Source organism: Passer domesticus, chromosome Z (assembly GCF_036417665.1).
Source record: "Passer domesticus isolate bPasDom1 chromosome Z, bPasDom1.hap1, whole genome shotgun sequence".
NCBI classification, from domain to species: Eukaryota; Metazoa; Chordata; class Aves; order Passeriformes; family Passeridae; genus Passer; species Passer domesticus.
The window spans coordinates 39,557,533-39,577,862 of NC_087512.1; the positions used below are offsets into that span (position 1 = coordinate 39,557,533).

General features: G+C 38.7%; 1 protein-coding gene across 3 annotated transcripts in view; it reads left to right on the forward strand.

The window, feature by feature from the left end:
* Positions 1–20,330, forward strand: part of AOPEP (aminopeptidase O (putative)) — a 187,129-nt gene that overhangs the window by 96,267 nt on the left and 70,532 nt on the right. For all 3 annotated transcript variants that reach the window (XM_064405454.1, XM_064405455.1, XM_064405456.1), the window contains 2 exons: positions 13,253–13,315; positions 13,937–14,020. In XM_064405454.1, coding sequence (XP_064261524.1) covers positions 13,253–13,315; positions 13,937–14,020 — 147 coding nt within the window. The remainder of the gene's footprint in view (positions 1–13,252; positions 13,316–13,936; positions 14,021–20,330) is intronic.

Below are 20,330 nucleotides of genomic sequence, written 5' to 3' on the forward strand. Positions count from 1 at the left end.
GGAAATACACAGTCAAAAGAGATCTTCTGGTGCTGAATATTAATTTATTAATAGTATTTCTGTTTTTTTTGTAAATGGCTCACTCTTGGATTTTAGCAACCTGGTCCAGTGGAATGTGCCCCTACCCATGGCAGGTGAGTTAGGACTATATAGTCTTTAAGGTCTCTTTCAATCCACACCATTCTGCGATTCCATGATTGTCCTATTTGAAGAAGAAATGGATTATAAAGGAACCTCATAGCAAAACTATTTAAAAATATGAACTGAAATGTAATTTTTGAAGGGTTCTGAATCAATGCAAGTAGAGTACTTCTGTGGTTTTATAAATTTTAGGAGGATGTCACAGCAGCAGTTCAAGTACTTAATATGATTTCTGCTAAAGCAACATGTTTTTAAGAAGGGCCCTGGCTTTTGCCCCAGTTATAAGCTTTATAGATTTCCTGTTTCCTTTTACTAAGACAAAAGTACAGGTGAAAGGATAGCTCTACAGGAAAATGCTTCGCAGATTGACAGTTATGGTCAATAAGTAACAAACCAACCACACTGAAATATTTTTTAAAAGAATGGTCTTACTAAACTCTTGAATTATCTTTAGCATGCATTCATCAAGGTTTTACAGAGGGTACCTGAACATTTTTCTTGCATTAAAATCATTCTTATTGGATCAGAATGTAAGTTAAAGCTATGGATTGTTAACACTTGCTATTTCTTGTTATTCTTAGTTATGCCTTATCTTGCAATTATTTTTCTGGATGTACATAATAACTAAATATTGATAGATGGACAATATTGGAACAAGTACACAAGTGAAATGCACATGTTTTGTTGAGATATAGTAAATTACTAAGTATTGGCAGTGAGAATGATCTCTTAAGTACAAAAATCTCATTCAAACATAAATGATTTGGAGAAAAGACAGGAAAGGGGTATAATTTTATTCAGTACTTAATAGAGTTCAGTAATGAATCTGTTAGATTAGTTTCAAAACTGGTGTTAAATATTAGTCCCAAGAACAAAATGTTACTGTTTAAATACTGAAGTTTGAGGCTTACTCCTTGGTTAGTTTTTTATCTGAAGATAGAGATTTTTGTGTGTATTTTACTATGAATGCAGAAAATATAACTGATTCAACTGATGGTTGAATTCTGTTTGAGAAATAATTTGAAAAAACCATAGCAGCTGCCTTAAGATATGTGCTTATTCTTGTACATGGAAATCACACTTTGAATAATAGACACTTCCCCTCAAGAGATTGGTTTGTTTGTTTTTATTTTTTTTTTTTATGTTAGCAAGGTTGCAGATTGGAAGATGAAATTATCTTTCTGAAGTTCTTAAAAATGCAATTGGGTATAGTCAACAATATAAATTATTTAATGTCTTCTGGGATGATAACAAGCACAGTAAGGAAGTTTTTGAATATGAATCACAAGTGCTGAGGTTTTTCTGAAATTATTAGTTCTACTGACAACATTACATCTCATTTTCTTAGAAGAAGAGATTTAGGAAAATATAAAAATGTAATCAAACAATGTGTATGGTACTACACCATGCATAAAAGTCATATGAATCATGAAGATAAGCAAATCAAGAGAGACTTAGTCTTTATGTTCTTGACTCTTTGAAAAATGCTTTAGGTAAAGACTATCCACCTGAAAGTTCTTCTAGATAGATCACGTATACAGACAATTTGGTATTTTGTTTGTAACAAGCTATCAAAAAATTCTAAGGTCAGTTATTATTTAGATGGATTCTGTGTTGATCTAAAGAAGATCATTGGCATAAAATGGCTTTGTAATTTTCTTAACCATTCCTACAAATTGCCCCTAAGATATGCTAAATAAGACACAACAGTGGTGTATTTTAGTTTCTAGAATAGTTCAAAAAGTTCAAGAAAACCACTTATATAAAAAAATACATCATTGAAGGTCAGTAAGACCCAAATTTATTACAGAGCTCTTCAAGTTCAGGCATGGTTTAGTCTTGTTATAATTTTAGAAGTTTTGATGTAGGTTTCTTCTGTATTGCATACGATTGCTGATTTAGAGAAAACCAAAGACATTCAAGATCCAAGTAGCATTGTTGCACAGTATTGTGTGATCACATTCTAAAATGCTGCCCCATGGGTAACATGCTGCCTCAGCGGAGATGCTCACGTAGCACTGAGTAACTTGGTGTCTAGGCTGAATGTAGATAGTAATTTTTAAAATTTAGATTTGAAAGCATTGGCCAAAACATTTTAGTGCCTCTGTTGTTCTAACTGAGAAAATAATGCTTTTGAGATTCTCAGCTGGAACCCTGAGTCTACATTAAGGATGAGAAAGATGCTTTACTAGTTCTAGTTTAATGACCTACTGAAAAGCCGGCTTGCCTCTCCAGTTACAAGCTATATTTTCACAAGTGTCCTGTTATTCTTCACACTACCTTTCAGTGTCATTAAGCTCAGAGGTGAAGTACTTGTTCTGGTGTAGCAAATCTGCACAAGTTCAAGAAGTTGAAGTACATTTGAAACAAATGTTCAATATCTGAAATAATAGTGGACTGGATTCCATGTGTTTGTTCATTAGAATCTCTCTTTAAGTTTAATAAATCTCAAGCAGTCATTTTCATTCCCTTTTCCTATTAACTGCACTGCTGAACACAAAAGCTGTGTTATGTGCAGAATGACTGAGCTTATCCATTCTAGAAAGGAGTTATGTTTGGTATCTAAAGAACAATAACAGTTTGCTGCCTGACTGATCAATGCTGGACCAAGTTCACATTCCCAAGCTCCCACTCTCCCACCTACATACACAGGAGGTAGGAAACATGGCAAACAGAGGGAAGACAGGCACTCTTTTACACAGAAATATTGAACTCAGTCTTGCCTAATAAGGACACAGCTGGGCTTGCATAGCAGTAAACATAGGCTTTAATTACTGCTTGTAAAAACATCCAAAGAAAAGCACAGAAGTTAGCACCAATTAATTTTTAGCTTGTTCGTTGTTTTCTTTAATCAATGGAAACAAACCATAAAGGTTTAAAATATTTTTCATGCTACCTTGCCAGAAAATTTTTCTGTATTAGTGTATAGTTAGGAAAGTAGCTTTTGAGATATCTGAAACCTCTCCAGCTTCAAGTTCCTTTTAAGTAATTTTAGTGAATTGGAACAAGACTATGAAATAACAAGAAGTGAAATGCTACTCTAGGAAACAATGTCTGAGATATTTTTAGTTCAGAAAGATAAAGAATTGGGTCTGAAACTGAGGTAAAAATCTTATGTGACAGGAACAAGTTGCTATATACCCTCTAGAGTGGTCTATGATTTTTAAAAGAACATACATTTTACTTCCTGGAAATTTTCCCTAGGCTTTTAAAAAATCTTGTTTGTGACTGGAAGAAGTGAATATGTGGGGAAGATGTATTGCAACACATACTCTGTATGTGAAATCCATGCAACCCTCTATGTGCTGACCTAAAAATTGTCACCTGTGCATTCAGTTGTAGTGATTCAGTCAGAAAATCAAAGTGATCCTGAGCATTCAAATGCTGTTGCATTTCTGTATTTCTAGCTGGCTAGACATGAGGATGGAATTTCTTGCTTTTGAGGCCTATGCTTTTTTGCAGACACTGCAGAAATGCTGAGCTACTGAATACTTCTTGAGAGCAGATGGTAACTAAGTTTGTGTAACAGTCTTCATTCCATCTCCATCAGTTCATTGTCTTCCACACAAGTCAGTAGGAGCAATGTTGAGATACTTCCCAGTTTACAGTACCTTCCTTCTCATTTTGACTTAGCCATGCTTTAGAATCAGACTGAAGAAGAGATATTGATCACCTTCTCTTTAATAATGAAAAATAGATGATTTTTCTAAAACTTATTTCATCTCCATAAAGAAGGAGTGCTTTATCTATTTTGTCTATTCCCTTCTAAGGTCAAAGAGGAATTTAAATGCTGAAATTAGAATGTCTGGAGAAAGGTTGGAAAAGTCTATTGGCTGACAGAGCTAGTATGTCATGGTTCAGTTCAGGGTTAATTGTCCTTAACATTTGGGTAAGCGGTATATCATGGCCAGAGGGCTAGAGAAGATTTGTTTTGAATATGTTTCATTAGTAAAGCTGTCAGAAGTATTTTTGACTACTTCAATGGATCAGTAAAAGTCAAATTTCAATTACCTCTGGAAGGTCTATTTTATTTCTTCAACAAGAAATTCAACAAACAAGTGAGGTTCTATCAAGTAACATGTGGGCCTTAGCTACACATTCTTCCAGCTACTGCAGAAAATTAACTCTTGGCTGAAACTAGGATTATTCTTTACAATTTATATTGTAAAGAATATATTCTTTACATTTTATATCACATTATTATTCTTTATTCTTTACAATTTATATCACACCCAGATCCTACGCCTTCAAACAATATACATATAGACAAGCACAAGTATCATTTCCATAGTCAACACCCATCCCTCCAAGTTGTCTAATGAGTTCATTTAGTCCATAATTGTGGGTTCTATCCATCCTAGATGTCTTCCAGGGCAGGAGAGCTGGTGTACTCTTGGGGTTGCAGTCTGTATCAGGATCTCATGACTGCTGGAGCAGTCCATTCTCATTGTTTGTGGTAGTTCTGGCATACACTGGCAGTGTCATTCAGCAACCAATATTATACAATTCAATATTCTACACTCTCCTCAGCCCAAAATCAAACCCCCTTGAAGTACACATCACATGTCCTGCTCCCTCTGCATTACCCACCAAATGCACTCAGGTCCTTGAGGAAAAATAATCCCAAGGATGGGTTTGCCTTTGCTTGAGGCAGAACTAATCCAAACTGTATTCCCAAAAACTTTTCTTGTATGAATTGTGGGGACTTTATCCCCTTCTACAGTACATGGAAGTTTTGATTGGGCAGGGATAGCTCTGCTGGTAGAGCCTGGGGTGTTAACTAAACCAGGCGGCCTTAGCTAAATGTAGAGCCCAATGGTTGAAGATCCCACCACCCATTGCTTTCAGTGTGGTTTTTAACAGTCCATTGCACTGTTCCATCTTCCAGAGGCTGGTGATAGGCAACACGATACAGCCACTTGATACTGTGTTCCTCGGCCTGGTTGTCCAGGAGGTTGTTTTGGAAATGAGTCCCTTTGTCCGGTTCAGTTCTCTCAGGGCTGCCAGGTCACCACAGGACTTGCTTTCCAAGGCCCAGGATGGTGTTCCAGGCAGGGGTGCAAGGCACAGGATGCTGCTCCTGCCACCCAGAGGCTGTTTACAAGAGCACGTAGCACTTGCCTTGGCAGTCACAGGAGCGTGAGGTAACCGCTCTGCCAGGCCTCCCCTTATTTCTGCTTTGACCATGGTCCACCGTACCACAGAGGCTTTTCTTGGCCTGCTTGAACCCAGCATGTTTCACAGTTATGGACAACCTGGGATAAAGAGCCCACCCCTTGATCACAAGGCCATCTGGGTGTTGCATCTCTTCCCTGATGACCTGAGGCATCATGGGCCCACCAAGTCAGAAATAATTCACCCTTATGTTGCCAGATCCTCCTGAGACATTTTAATCTTGGATGCTCAATCCACCTGTCCATTGTTGTGATGTTCTTCAGCAGCCCAACTCTTGGGCACATGTGCATCTCAAGATGAACTTTCACAGCCAACTTCTCTGTCCAGGCAGTGACATCTTGCCACAGTTCAGCAGCTCAGGTGGGTTTGTCTCTGCATTCCCAACTGGTCTTTTTCCTTACTTCCTTCCAGCCACCTCTGCAGAGCATTTGACACTATCCACAAGTCAGTGCAGAGGTAGAGCACTGGCCACTTCACTCATTCAGCAATATCTAAAGCTAGCTGGACAGTTTTCAGCTCTGCAACATGATTTAATCCACCTTGTCACTCAATTGCTTCTGCAACTCTGCACAATGCTCCATAGCTGCTTTCCATTTTTGATGCATCCTTACAATATGGCAGGAACTGTCAGTGAAGAAAGTGTATGGCTTTTTTATTTTCAGGTAGCTGGCTATATTGTGGGAGCTCCTCAGCGTGTCACCTTCTCCTCCTCCAATATACTCCCAAGATCCCTGGGTGACTGGGGTTCAAAAGCTTGTTGTTGTTCAGAACTCCACTTGAAATAATTTTTCTTCTGCATCACATGATAGAGAGGGTTTACAATCTGTCTGTAGTCAGCAATATGCATTTTCCAAAACTCCTCAGCATCTAGGAATGCCTAGGTGTTTCCCTTTTGCTGGTTAGTGACAACTGTCTTGGTTTAAGACAGTTTAAGGGGGACACTCTGAAACGAGTTAGTTTTAATCAAAACCTTTCCACCAATAAGGAGCAAACAAATATGAGTAGTTGTTACAAATGAAAAAAAAAATAGTTTACTAAAAAACTGAAATAACAATCGGTAAAAAATAACAATAATAGCCACTAGTTGGATAGTTACAAAGTTGGTGAAATCTCATGGACTCCCCAGCAACAAAGAGAAACTCAACATGGCAGCATATCCCCTTTCCCAAAATGGCACCAGGCATGGGCGACCGCTGTAGGGAAACAGAGGGCAGATGGTGGCCGCCCTCCCCACCTTGGGGGGCAGGCAGCAGCTCCGTTGGCAAATGCAGCTGGCAAACTCTGGCAGCTGGGACTCGGCTAGGGAGTAGAACTTGTGGGGGGCCTTGGCCTTGCTGTCAGCAGCAGACGGCTGTGCATTTGGCTGGGGCTCCTCTCGCTCACCCCTTCTGCCTCAGCCAGACGCTGCTGGGGGGTGGCTGCACGGAGCAGGGCTGCTCTGCTCCTCTGGGCCTGCAGGCAGGTGTTGCAAAACAAACTCTTTCATTGTGAAATAAAGCCGTTTGAGTTGCTACTGTTGCAAGTAGAGGCAAGAAAAAGCCAAGAGGCAAGCTAAGAGGCCAGAAACAGGCAAGAGACTCTGCCTGGGTGGCTTGACTTCTAAAGGTCGTGGGACAACCCTAGCCCCTGCTCTGTCATTTTGTTTGCCAGCCACAGGATCTTATAGAGGCAGTAATGATTTTTTTGGCACAGAGAGGTATGGAATACAGTAACATTTTTGGTTACCCAGGACAGAGACATAGCTGCTACTTTGCTAACCATGTCTGTTGCACTCTAATGATGTATATCTTGCCATTTTACTCCTAAATACTGAATTTTCTGGGCAGATTCCTTGACCTTTGCTTTATAGCAAAACTAACCTTCCAAAGAGGATTTGGGTTATCTTTGCCCCTTTCTCATAAACTTCCTCTGCTGTGTTGCCCCATACTGTGATGCTATCAATGTACTGCAAGTGTTCTGGAGCCTCACCTTTTTCCAGTGCAGTCTGGATTATTCCATGGCAAATAGTGGGCTGTGTTTCTGCCTCTGGGGCAGTCAATTGCAAGTGCACAGCCCTCCAGCTGAAAGCAAACTGTGGCCTGACTAAACCTCTGCTGCTAAAGGAATGGAGAAAAGCACATTAAGAGGTGTCAATGGTGGCAGCACTTTGCTGCCTTGGACTTCTGTCCACACTGAAGTTCCAGCAGATCCAGCGCTCAGAGGTGGCATGGCTGCGTGGCTTCATTCAGGCCCTGACAGTCCACTGTGAGTTTCTATTCTCCACTGGACTTCCACACTGGCCATAGAGGGCTGTTACAGGGTGAGGGAGGCTTGCTGACCACTCCCTGGGTCTCCAGTTCACAAATCATCTCAAGGGTGGGGCCCACAGAGTCCCAGCTGGTGCAGTGTTGCTGACAGTGCAGTGATGTGGTAGCAATCAGTACCTGCTGTTCTTCAACCCTCAGCAGCCCCACAGCAGAAGGGTTCTCTGAGACACCTGTCTAATTTCCTCTATCCCCATAGCAGCTATCCCTTAAGCCTAACTATGACCTTTGGGTCCTTGAAAAACCTTCTCCTGAGCTAATCTATGCCAAGGGTCCTTGTGGTTTCTGGGCCAGTCACAGTGGGGTGTTTTGCCACTCATTCCCAGCCAGGCTCACTCCAGCTTCCAATGCAGTCAGCTGTTGGGATCCCCTTGTCACCCCAGAAACAGAGGTAGATTCTACCCCTACATATCTTGATGTCATCAGGGTACACTGTGCTCTGCTGTCAACTAAAGCTTTATACCCTTGCATGTCTGATGTGCATGGGATCCACACCATCCAACAGATTTGATTGTCGCCTTCTGCTCCCTGGCCGGAGTTAGGGCCCCTCTAGTTCTGGTCATGGCTCTCATTGCTCACTTCTTGTAAATATAAACTGAGGTCACTTCAAGAGGACCAGAAGTAACACCAGCCTTTCTATTCTGAGGGAGGACTGGCCCATTGGAAACTGGAGTGGCATTTATCCTTGAAGAACTTCCTGTGCTACTTCTTTCTTTCAGCTCACACACCTGTGCCACTAGTGCAGAGGTGGGTTTTCCACCCCACTTCCTCTTGTCCTCTCTGAGGTAATTCAGGTAAAACCACAGGTTTTCTCACGGTGTTATTCTCTCTTGAGGTGGGAGGTGCTTGCTGCCAATAGCAGAGTCTGTTTTCGCATGCAAGTGAGGCATGGGGCATTGTCTCTCCAACTTGCTTGAGACACCTGCATATTCTAGATAATATAATCTGATACATTAATTATTTCTCTTACATGTTATATAAGATTATTTAGTAACAAGTAATAAGCTTATTATTTAGAGATCCCGTGGTCATGTGGTCAGAGATATTTTCTTTATCAGATTATTAATCTGATCATGCAACTAAATAGATGGCTACAATCACTCATCTGTACCTAGGAACTTTCTTCACAAAGCAGAGTTGCCAGTGTGTATATGAAGGAAATATTTGCATAACCACTTTGAAAAAATATTCCTGCCACAATATATGAAATCGTGTTGCAGTGTACTGAAAGTACGTCCTCTAAGTTATTGTTTCAACAGGTTTTTGTCTCTTAGAGGTAGAGATAGCTTCAGGAGGAGCAGGTTTGACTTGAACAGAATTTCTCTGGAGGGATGTTACATTGAAAAATACCAGACACAGCATGCTGATCTGAAAAGAGTGTGTTTATACCAGCACAGCAACTCTCAGAGGAATTACATTTAGATTTATGATATCAATAAATTAGCATCTTTCCTAAAAAATGGATAATGTCAGAAAAAATTGATTTTTCATTTCAGTGGATAAAGCTGTATGCATGAAGACTGCACAAAATCAGTTGGAGAACTTGCTGTTCTAACAGGAGGAGGTTCTGGGTTGGATTTCTTTTTCAGTAATTTTTATGTGGTGCTGATACTCCTGCAATGTGGATGCATGAGCCATCTTGTAATTTTCAGATGTAGCCCATTGCCTCCTAAGTCTCTCTGCAAAGTCCTGGTAGCAGTAGTGTTTTAAAATCCTTGCAATTGTTTCACAGTCAAATGTTTCAAGCAATACTTAATCATTTCATGAGCTACTGGATAAAATACTTTTCTGTATTTTCATTTTCTTTTTAAACAAATTATTAGAAGCCACATTTTTCCTGCTGAAACAATTTTCAGGTCACACAGATTATTCTGAGAACACATTGTATTCTTAGTTTTCAAGTAAGCTAATTTTCTAATTTAAACTACTGTACCTTTTTTTTCCCCCTAGAAATAATCCTTTTACTTCCCTTTAAATTATCTTTTTCTGATGTCTGAGAAAGTAGTCTGTGTCATTCTAGTATGGCAGAATGAAACTGGTGGGGAGAGTTTGTATTTTGTTTTTTGTTCAGTGGGAATGTGTAGAAAGGTACAAAACTGCAATTTGTGTACTGGTGAAGTTAGCTATATCTTGTAGGAGAAAATTACTTCTCTGTGTAGTTGCTGGTGTCCATGTAGATCTGAATATACAAATGTTGAGGTTGTATGTGTAAACTGTATGTAAAATTCAGTAATTAAGATTCGAGAAATGAGAGGCTGGAAAATGACTTGACTGCATTAGTTGTCAATTTCCTTTACTTTTTAGGAGCTCTTTTGAAGTTCTTTTACAGTAAAGATTTTTATTCCTGCATTTTCCATTTTTTCTTTTTGCCTTCGAGTATCTGAGGACTGTTGGAAAGCCAACAAAATGGTATTGATTAAATGTTCACCTTAGGTAAAACTATCTTCTTAGTTTATCAGTACTTGTTGTTTTTGCATAAGAGTAGCACAGAGGAGTTGAAGTTACAGGCAACCTATATAAAGGAAAAGTTCATTATTATAATTTTCACTGAGTTATGAAATACCATTAGTAGCCATCACAGCCACAACAATTTAAAATCAGTTTGTTTCAATGTAAAATGCAAGAGGGTTTGCTGCAAAAATATTCTCTTGTTTTCTAGGCTATGTATGATTCTGCATGTTCATTGTACCCTTGGGATCTGGTCTGACTTAAGTAAGAGCTGGTGTAAATCATTGCCTAAGTCCAGGATATTTGGTCTGTATTCACCCAATTGGTAGAATACCTCTTCCCCCATAATTTCAAAATTCAGTTCTATTTAATCCTGCTGCTGCAAGAATGAGGGATCCTGACATGTTTTGACATGTATTACTGCTTGCTGCCCATCGTATCTGTTGTATAGGACAGATCTATTAGCAGTCTCCGAAAGACAGTCTTCCCAAGAAGGACATGCAGGACTGAGTCATCTCTAAAGTTCTGTTGTGAAGTGATTCAAGTATGACAGCCAATGTCATGTGGACAGCAAACAGGACTTTGATAGAAGGTAATGCAGTAATTTCCATTTTAAATTGGGTGTGACGTCACCCTTTTATCTGGTGTAAGTAAACTTTTTAAGTAAGGAGGAATGCAGTAGGAGACAAAATGTTCTTAAAACATCTTTCCTCCCCTCCTTTTCTTTGCCTTGTTCCCTCTTCTTTTGTAGTTCCCCTTTTCTTTTCCTCTTACTCCTCTCCCTCTTCCCTGCCCTCTTCCTCTCTCAGCAAAAGTTCCGGCTCTGGTTATGAGCTAAATCTTATTGACACATCAATAAGCAGAGATAAGAGTTGACTGATAAGAGACACTGCCAGTGTGCTGTGACCACCACTTGTTAGGCTCACCCTATTTCTGCCACTGCTTTTTGTTTTCTGCAGGCTATCTGTATGAGTAAGTTGGTTCTTACCTTACACTGCAGTGCTATCATCTTGTAGGTGAATGTTCAAGTTAAGATGTGCACAGTGATCAGCACCAGGCAACCCCAGATGTAAGCTCCACAAAGTACATTACCAGAAAAAGTTAGTAACAATTCCTCTTGAACTTCCTTCACTGCTCTGCAACTACTAACAAGAAAACAGGAGCCTTCTCTGAGTTTGAACACACAGTATGTTTGTGTGTTTGTGGATTTTCATCCCAAATCAGCCTTAGGATCTGCAGGTCAGAAAATCAACGTCTCTCGTTTTTTCCCCCTAGTTTTCTCAAAACATTTGATGGGAAAGGAAGTACAATTCTTTAAAGGACTTAAAGTATAAATATGTTTCATTGTTTCTATGGTCCAGTGTTTCCTATAACTACTTCTGTGGGAATGCGCAGTCTAATCTGTTAACTGATCCAAGGAAATACGGTTTAAGCAGTTGCATTAATTTGTGTTTGCCATTAACATAATTTTTTCTTCACTGCCTTTGAACTATGTTCTGTTCTTCTTTCTTCATTTAAATACACTCAGTTCAAGAGTCAATTTGTAGGCACTTTCAGAATTATCATTTAGTAGAAAAATCTGTTGTGGCTTTACAAAATAAAAACATTTTGTTTATACTTGTTTCAAGTAGACCTGTTGTAAGTGTGAAATAAAAAACTACAGTAAGATTTTCTATTGTGATATCTCTGTTAAAAAGTTCTTCTTTGTTTAATGCTTCATAGTGAAATTGCTTCTATTTAAAGCATTGAGTTTGATCTCGGCTTTGATCTAAAGCTTTTGATCTTGAAAGAAGGATGTTGTGGCAGTAAAACAAAAGACTAGGAGAGATTTTTTTTTTCCAGGTGATAAGAGGATACTCTCAAGATTTAATACACACTTATTGGATCTATCTTTATTTACTTATCTGTTTACAAAATACATCTCATTTTATATATTGAGGGTTTGCTTACACGCTGTAATGTGCCCTATTCTTTTGCTAGAGCACAGATTTCCTTTTGAAAGTTTCAGAGACTATAGCAATATATAGTATAAGAGTATAAATAATTTTCAAAAGGCTATCAATAATTTTTAAAATACTGACTTTTGTAATATCGTTTTAACTATAACAAGTATTATGAACTCTATCATTTACTGCCTCACGTTTTTAAAATATAAACACAAAAGCACTTGATAAAATCCTGGTTTAGGATTTATAATTTGGATTTTGCATGGTTGACATAAGTATCTCCCAACATGCTGGAGTTTGAATATCCTCCTCTGAGGGTGCAAGAATACCTGAAGTCCTATGCCTAAATTTAATTACCTGCTCACGGTATCTCATTGAATAAAGCAAGCCTTTAGCCAAGGCCTCGATAAAGGGCTTGCTGTGGTGCAGTATACCTACAAAGCTGCTTTGGATCTTGCTTTTCACGTGCATTTCAGACCCTCCACGGTAGTTTAGTAGTAGGATTCTGGAGGCGAGAGCAAGTATCAATGTTGAAGCAGTTAGTGGTGATGATGCTTTCTTGAACTACCTGCACCAGACCATTCCTCTGTCCGTAAAGACCTGTGACAGAGCTTGTTTATAGGATGGTTCATAGGAAAGCGGCTTCCATAGTAAGGGTCTTGAAGAGAGCGTATCGCTGATAATTAGGCTGCAGACCGTGACGAGCATGAATGGATGTTATGAATGGCCGTCCCGTCGGCGACGCTGTCGGAGGGAGCGCGGGTTGGCAAGAGCACCGCCAGTGGCCGGGCCGGGCCGGGCTCCGCACCTGCGGGGCGGAGCGGGGCGAGTGTGGCCGGGCCGGGCCGAGCCGAGCCGGGTCGGGCCCGCGGCCGCCCCGCTGGGGTTGTCTCAGCGCGGTGCCCCGGCCGGGCCGCCCCGGAGCCGGCGGGCCCTGACGTCTTTAAGGCAGGCTCCTCCTCTCCGCGGGGCTCCGGGGGCCGGGGCGCGGGGGCGGGGGACCCTGCGGAGGTGTTTCATTTCCTAGCGAGGGCTGCGGTGTGCCGCTGCCGAGCCCGGGAGCAGCGCGTGGCGTGGGACGGAACGGGACGAGGCGGGAAGGAGCGGGCGCGGCTCCCGGGGCTGGCGGCAGGCGGACTCGCTTCCCCCCGCCTGCCGCCGCGGGGCCCCGGGGAGCGGAGCGGAGCGCGGATCCTCCGCGGGCGATCGCGCCTCACCGTGCCTTTCTCCCCCGTGTAGCCCCTGCTGGAGGAGGGAGAGACGTGGAAGGAGTGTCAGCTCGTCCAGCAAGTGAGCGGCGAGGTGAGGAGGAACCCTTTGACAGCTGTTATGTTGCACCCGCTTTTTGCAGATCTGCTCCTGGGGTTTTCAACTCTACACACCATCCCCACCCTGCCAAGCTTTTGTTTTAAAAAGTAATTTCTTTAGTATTAACAATAAAAAAAAAATATTAATATGGGGGGGGAAGCCCAACCAAGTGTTACTACTTTATTAAACAATAACCATGCCATCCAAATTTGGCATTGGTAGTCTGGACCAGTGTTCGAGTAGGTGGCTGGAAATAAATCTCATACTTTAAATAGAAGGTGTAAGGGATAAAGCGCAGAGGTTTTCTACAGGAGTTTTTCACATTGCAATTATAACTTCCCATTTGGCAACCTGGTCTGACATCAAAATGTTCTTTGTGCAAAGCCCCTTAAACCAAAAGCTCTAAGATGAAGAACATCACCTCACACTTTGATCATGTACAGGTAATAACCAGATTACCTCAGACCACATCACTTTGGAGAGGAAAAGTGCTTTTTTCTTTCCAGTGAAGCAATGAAAAAAGTTGTCTTGAGTATCTTTATAGATATCTAATGCTGAGTAACTACAATCAGGTTGCATCTTCTACCTAAAAAGCACCATGATTTTGAACTCCAGGTCACAAAATGGATTCAGACAAACCAGAGGATCAAAAAAAACAGCAAAAAGAAAATGAAGCAGGATGAAGTTGTTTTCCAGCAGGTAAGCAGTCATGATGTCAGTTTGTGTAATGGGACAAAGGGCGGAAGATCCAAATAGCTTCCTGATTATGCCTTCTTAAGCTTGGTAGAGATGTTATTTAGTGGCTTCAACAAGAAGGTAGTAAATGGATGTTACAAGATGAAGTTTCAGAGTTACTATGTAGTTACAATGGCAAGAAATTAATAACCTTTCTAGATGTCTGTGTTCAGGAGACAGAATTTTCATCTATTTGTATTTAACTGGAACATTCTAAGGATTGTTCTTCTAAGGAAGAAAGAGAAGTGTTCTTTCAAGGATGCAGAGAAATACAGACCTTGAGAGCTTTTGACAGGACCTGAAGCACTATTTTCAGATACTCGTAGGTGAGAGACAATTTTCATGGTAGATTTTGGGACAACAATAAATGTGATGTGCATGTTGAAACAAAATATTTGGATTGTTTTGTTGACTCTTCATTCAGAGTGAGTTTGAAAATCATCCATTTGTAGTATAGATTTCAATTAATTCAATTAATTAAAATGTGATGATTATTTAAAAAATTACTACAGAGGATTTAAAAACCTGAATACAGCCGAATTAAAACTGGTTTTAAATCAGTGAATTTTAATTAATCTATTGCAAAAGACCTGTTCAACAAGGTTGAGTTTACAATTTAAATTACAATGTAGAGAGGTAAGTAGTTAGCTGACACTAAATAGCTGTTTTCTATGCCTTGAGGGAAAAAAAGGTGAATAAAGATACACTTCTAAATGCATTATTAGAACTGTGGGTTTTTTTGCTTGTCTTGATTTTGAAAACAAATTTATGATTGTATTTAAAAGCTCTTGTAACCTTTAAAGCATTAAAATAGTAGTGTGTTGATTTTGTGTTTCAACAGTGCTTCTAAAATGCATGATGAATCATTGCTGTTTCTGTAGCCAAATTCTCTTGATAGAATGACTGCCAGCTCCTGTGATATGTTGCCTTAGTATGGGCATTGCAAGTATATGACAAATGTCCACAAAGTGCATTGTTGTGGGTGGATGATTTACCAGCTCCATGATTAGCTAAAAACTGCCGAGTAGCATCCTTTAATTCACGACTTTTATTTTGTAACTGGGTTACATAATTTAGGAAAGATGTTCTTTGGTGAACATCTTTTTTTGGTGAATTTAGGAAAGGTGTTTGGAGAATTTAGGAAAGGTATTCTGTGGTGTTGTGCTTTAGAATGGTGTGGTGCTTTAGAATGGTGTGATTTAAATAGATAGAGACAGCATAAACTGTTTCACCAGGTAATTCCATTTCTGTTTATATTTCTGTATGTCAGTGTGTATTTGGGTGTATATGTAGCATTTGTATTTACAATCATTTTATGCTAAGATGATGAAGATTTTTTTAAGATAAAAATTTTATTGCCTTGGGAATTTGTGAGCAAAATGCATTGATGGTACAAATAACACTAGTACAAACCATACTGTATGCATTTTGAAGCAGTTTTTAAATGGTACATTTAAAAGAGGATGGTAGATCCTCTGTTATACCTGAACAATAGGTTTAAAAGTGCCTTATGCTGTTATACCAATCCTAATCTCTTTCTATAGGAGAAAGCTTAATTAGTACAAAATCTCTTTGCACTGATAAAACTCCTTTTCTGTTGAGGATGTTGTTGTCCAAGTGTTCCACAGTCTGTGAGAGAGAACTTCAGCATGTACTTTGCAGTGATAGAAATGTAAAACCTGATGTGTAAACTTAAGATACTCACTGTTTTTTTCAAACACTAATTCTAGAGCAAGGTCTGTGAGTAGACACATGAATTAAAATTAAAGACAAGCATAACCATTGTTTTCTAATATCTATAAGTATCAATAATTCATGGAGATCCAGTGCAGATTCACAGCACTGCATTTGCAAGGTACTTAACCACATGGTAAGGAAGAGGCATAACAACAATCTTATATTTGAGAGTAAACCACTGACTATTCACGGAGTTTGGAATTGTTTATGTTACCTAGAAGTTTTCCCATTGCAATGGTGACTTTTTCAATACAGTTACAGCTAAGAGAATAGAGAAGAAAAAGAGTGAGGGACCTCCCTGGTGCTAGCTGAGCTTCATTATTTGGTTTCAGAATTGGTTGCACTATGTCTCCAGCCCTGACTTACCACTGAAATTCCTACTCAGTGTAGGTGGTACAATTCTCTTCTGTGAGAATTCTTGATTTTTACCTGTGTCCGCTTATAGAAGAAATGGCATTATACAGAACTTAAAGTAGCTTCAGAGATACGCAAGAGAAAGAGAAAAGCATGTAACGGAAAAGTAAGGCAACCTTGAAGATAGCAGAGAAATAGAAATAAAGACGTTGACTGGGAAGAGGGAAGTGAGAAGGCAAGCGATAATAAACAGAGAAGTCAGAGAGCTGATAGCAGCTCATATTACAACTGTGATTAAAATAAGGATACTGATGTATTTTGCTACACCTTGAAAACTGAGCTTTGCTTTGATCTTGCTTATCGTTTCAAAACAAGCACCAGCTTATTAAATGTGGCTTCTAAACTTTCAAACCAAGAACTAACTTTTTATATATAGCTTCTAAACTTCTGTCTGCCTGTGCTGTTGGATTTTCCTCTAGGGTTTATGTGCCTATGCTGTCCGATTTTCCTCTGTTGTTTTTCTTCTTTGTGATAGGAAGTCGTATTTCTAATACAAGGTGGATGATTTTGCTATACTGAGTCACCACCAAATCAAAGCAACTGTGTCCAGGTACAAAATCTAGGAGAGAAAGATAACTGTTTGGAATAAGTGAAACAGAATGGTGAAGGAAAGGTTGCTGCAACTGCCTAGGAATTGTTTCTTGAAAAAAGTTGCCTTCTAAACAGTTAAGTTTGTAGGAACTGACTTTACATATATTTATATATATTTAAAAAACATTTGAGGATACCGTGTGCTGGATCAAACTATGTGACTGCAGTGTTAACTGTGCTCAAGAGGAACCAGTGGGGAAGCTTGTGTAGAAAGGTGTGGTGCTGCTTTCCAGTGTGGATCCACACGGCAATTACAGCAGTGGAACAGAATCAATCAGTGAGAGACTTCTAGCCAAATAGCTGAGGGTTCTCATACTTTTGCTCATCTTCTTTATTTAGTTTTTTTTGTTTGTTTTTAAGATTTTTTGAATTTCTAACCTTTTTGCTGTTCTATCTCTGAAACTGCTGTTCTGTTTCTGAAACTGAAAAAGGTTACTTAACACCTTTTGTGATTATTTTTTCTTTCCTACTTCTTTTCCACACCTCGTGTCTTTCCCTGTCTTCTTTTGACTCATTTGGTCACCTTTGATACTGTTCACCACTTTCTATTTACTTTCAGTCTCTCTGTTTGAAAAAAATGGAAAAACGAGTCGAAAAATTGGAAAAACAAGTTGGAAAATTGAAAAAACAGTTACCTTTTGCTCACCATGTGTTCTGCTTATAGTTCTCTGTAGCTACTGTTCTTACAATACATGTACATAACATATACATTACAATACATAGACAAACTTAAATACATTCACCTTTTGCGTTTCTACTTTTGTCCTCCTTTCTATTCTTGTACATTTTTTTACTCCTCATTTAATATTATGCTGTCTCTTCATGTTGTCATCTATTTGGTCAGCACATTTAGCAATCAGTATGTGTAGCAATACAGAATGCTGTTTGTGTGTGAAATTTAGAGAAGGTGTAACAGAGTTGATAAGAATTACTTGGTTAAAATAAGCAATGTTTTATAATGAAGAGTATGATAAAACTGTTAAATGGTGTTGTTATGATGATGATGTTTGTTTTAATAGTTGACTGTGTCTGCTTGAAAAAAAATTCCGCTGTCCTGTCTGTATTAGGCAAAAGAAAATTACCTAGTCAGACTAGTGGAATTGTGGTGTGCGATCTGTATCTGCTGGGGAGAAACACATTTTCATTTGAAGACTAATTATCTTTTACATTACATTCAGAGTCAAAACATAAAAGCTGATTTGATAATATTTCAGTAGTATAAAAAATGTCACCAGATGAGATAACAAAGATACACAGGATTTAGGAAAACACTGAAATAAGCATGCTTATATATTCACACTAGATAAGGAACATATTTCCTGCGTATGATCAAAATTGCATGTGACTGTTTCAGTTTTAGTTTGATTGTATACTGAAACTTCAGGGAGTGATTCAACTTTTCTAGAATAATTTCTGCTGCTTTCTCAGAAATACTGTTTTCTTGGTGTTTAAAGTTTGTCTGGTAGTTTTACTAGCAATATGACTTCAACTTTTTTTCCTGTTGGTTGTTGCTGTTGATCCTTTGTGTCACTCCAGATACTTATAGTTGTCAATATTTAAGCTATCTTAATAACCTGAGCATAAATGACATTGTTGATACTGCTTTTAAGTTTCTAATAAAAAATAAAAAACCCAAACCAGTTCTGATATATATGCCTAGTGCTAAATGCTATCTTTGCCCTTTAATAATGAGTTCACCAGCATAAGTGAAACGCAAGAAATTACCTACTATCTAAAATTATTATTTAAAATTATTAATTATTACCTAAATAATTATCTAATTATCTAAAATGAGTTGTCTTGTTATATTGCAAATAGAAAATATTTCAAAGTCTCATAAGAAATACTGATAAAAAAATACCGTGTGGTATAAAAGAGCTCTCAGTTAACTAGAAAATTTATTCAGGATGGTGTGCTTCTGCTAATTCAGGTAACGACTATTAACATACAATGCATAAAAATTACATTAAATCGTTAATTGGCATGTATTTTTTGTTTGTCAAAGTGAGTATTTTTATTTGAATCTACCAAACTAGGGATCAAAGCAAGGATCAAACCTGAAACAGTCTGGTGAGCTTGTGCACTGCTTCACATCTAAGAGAAACATGGTGAAAAATCCTAAATTGTTATTCAGAGATGCTTCAGAGGTGTTATTTGCTGTTAATTTCACAGAACTTTCTAGGAACCCTGTAAACTGGCCTTCGCTGATTACGGAAAACAGTTAATTTCTTTCTCATTCAGAAATTTGAATGGAAAATTTTTCCCAGCTCATATACAAGATCTGATTTGCATTAAATGTTGTTAAGCTGTCTGGGAAATAGACGCTATCATTTAAAAGTTTTTTTAATGAGAACATAAGAATATAATTTCAGACCATTGGAACTAAGCAATTTTAGTATTTAGTTCTCCATCCCTAAAAGAATATTTGTATTTGTGAATTGTTTGGAAACTTTTTAATTCTGCTTTTCTAAAGAACTGTTGTTTTTTAGGATAGTGCTGCTTCAGAATTCACCTAAGAAATATCTAACAGACCAAGTAAATACTGTGCCTGTGCGTGTTAAAAAATAAAAAAGACAAAACCACAAACCAAAAAAAAACCAAAACAAGAGTGAAATTTTTGATTTAGTAATTTTTTTAATAGTCCAGTTCTAACTACAGTATCAGCTGTATCTTATTTCCAGTAGTGGTATGCCAGAATCATAGTTTTCTTTACAATAGCACCCATCTCTCTCAGCAAGGAATTGCTTTTCATACAGAGCCTCCCAAATATATGTTGTCAAAAAGTGAATGTTCTCATTAGGCTACATTTTTAGATCAATGAAGCAACTTACCACTATGCATATGCTAATGCTTCGGCTCCCTTTCTGACTCTGAGGTGACCATCTCTAAATTAGGAGATCTCAGGCCAGCATGGCTATGTCTTGAAATAGTTTAAAGTTTGCAGATATTTACATCACTATTAATTATAGTTGTCCAAGCAAGCAACCATCCTGTGCAATGGTAGATTAAAACACAAAGAAAGGCAGAAAAAGGCAGTTTTAGTAGAGGGGTTTATTGCTTTTGATTTGTAGGAAGAATTAGTTACACATTTGTGGTGGAGCACTGTTTGGCTATCAGAATCAGTGGAGGCATTTTAAGAACGTGATGTTTGTGTATGTTACCATATGACGCTATCTAGAGCTACATTACTGGGACTGGCTGCTGCTGCTAACTTTTTCAGTCTGCTGTTGTTTCTCATTATAAAGCCCTATTTTTTGGTGGCTGAAACATGATCATTCATACCTTAGCTTAATAAAAAGAAGTTTTGTCTTTAATAAGACAGGAAATGGAAAATGTGAGAACAGTTTTATTCTTTCCCAAATAGAAAAAAAAAACAAAAAGCATTTGATAGTTTTTAATACTTCTCAAGTGTATGCCCCCACCAGTGTTTACATAGTGAATTCTGAGTAGTGATGTAGTGAGTTCTGGGAGCAGAAAGAAGGCTGTCGCTTTCAGGGCATTTGCAACTGGAGCAGCATACCACATTTGGAAA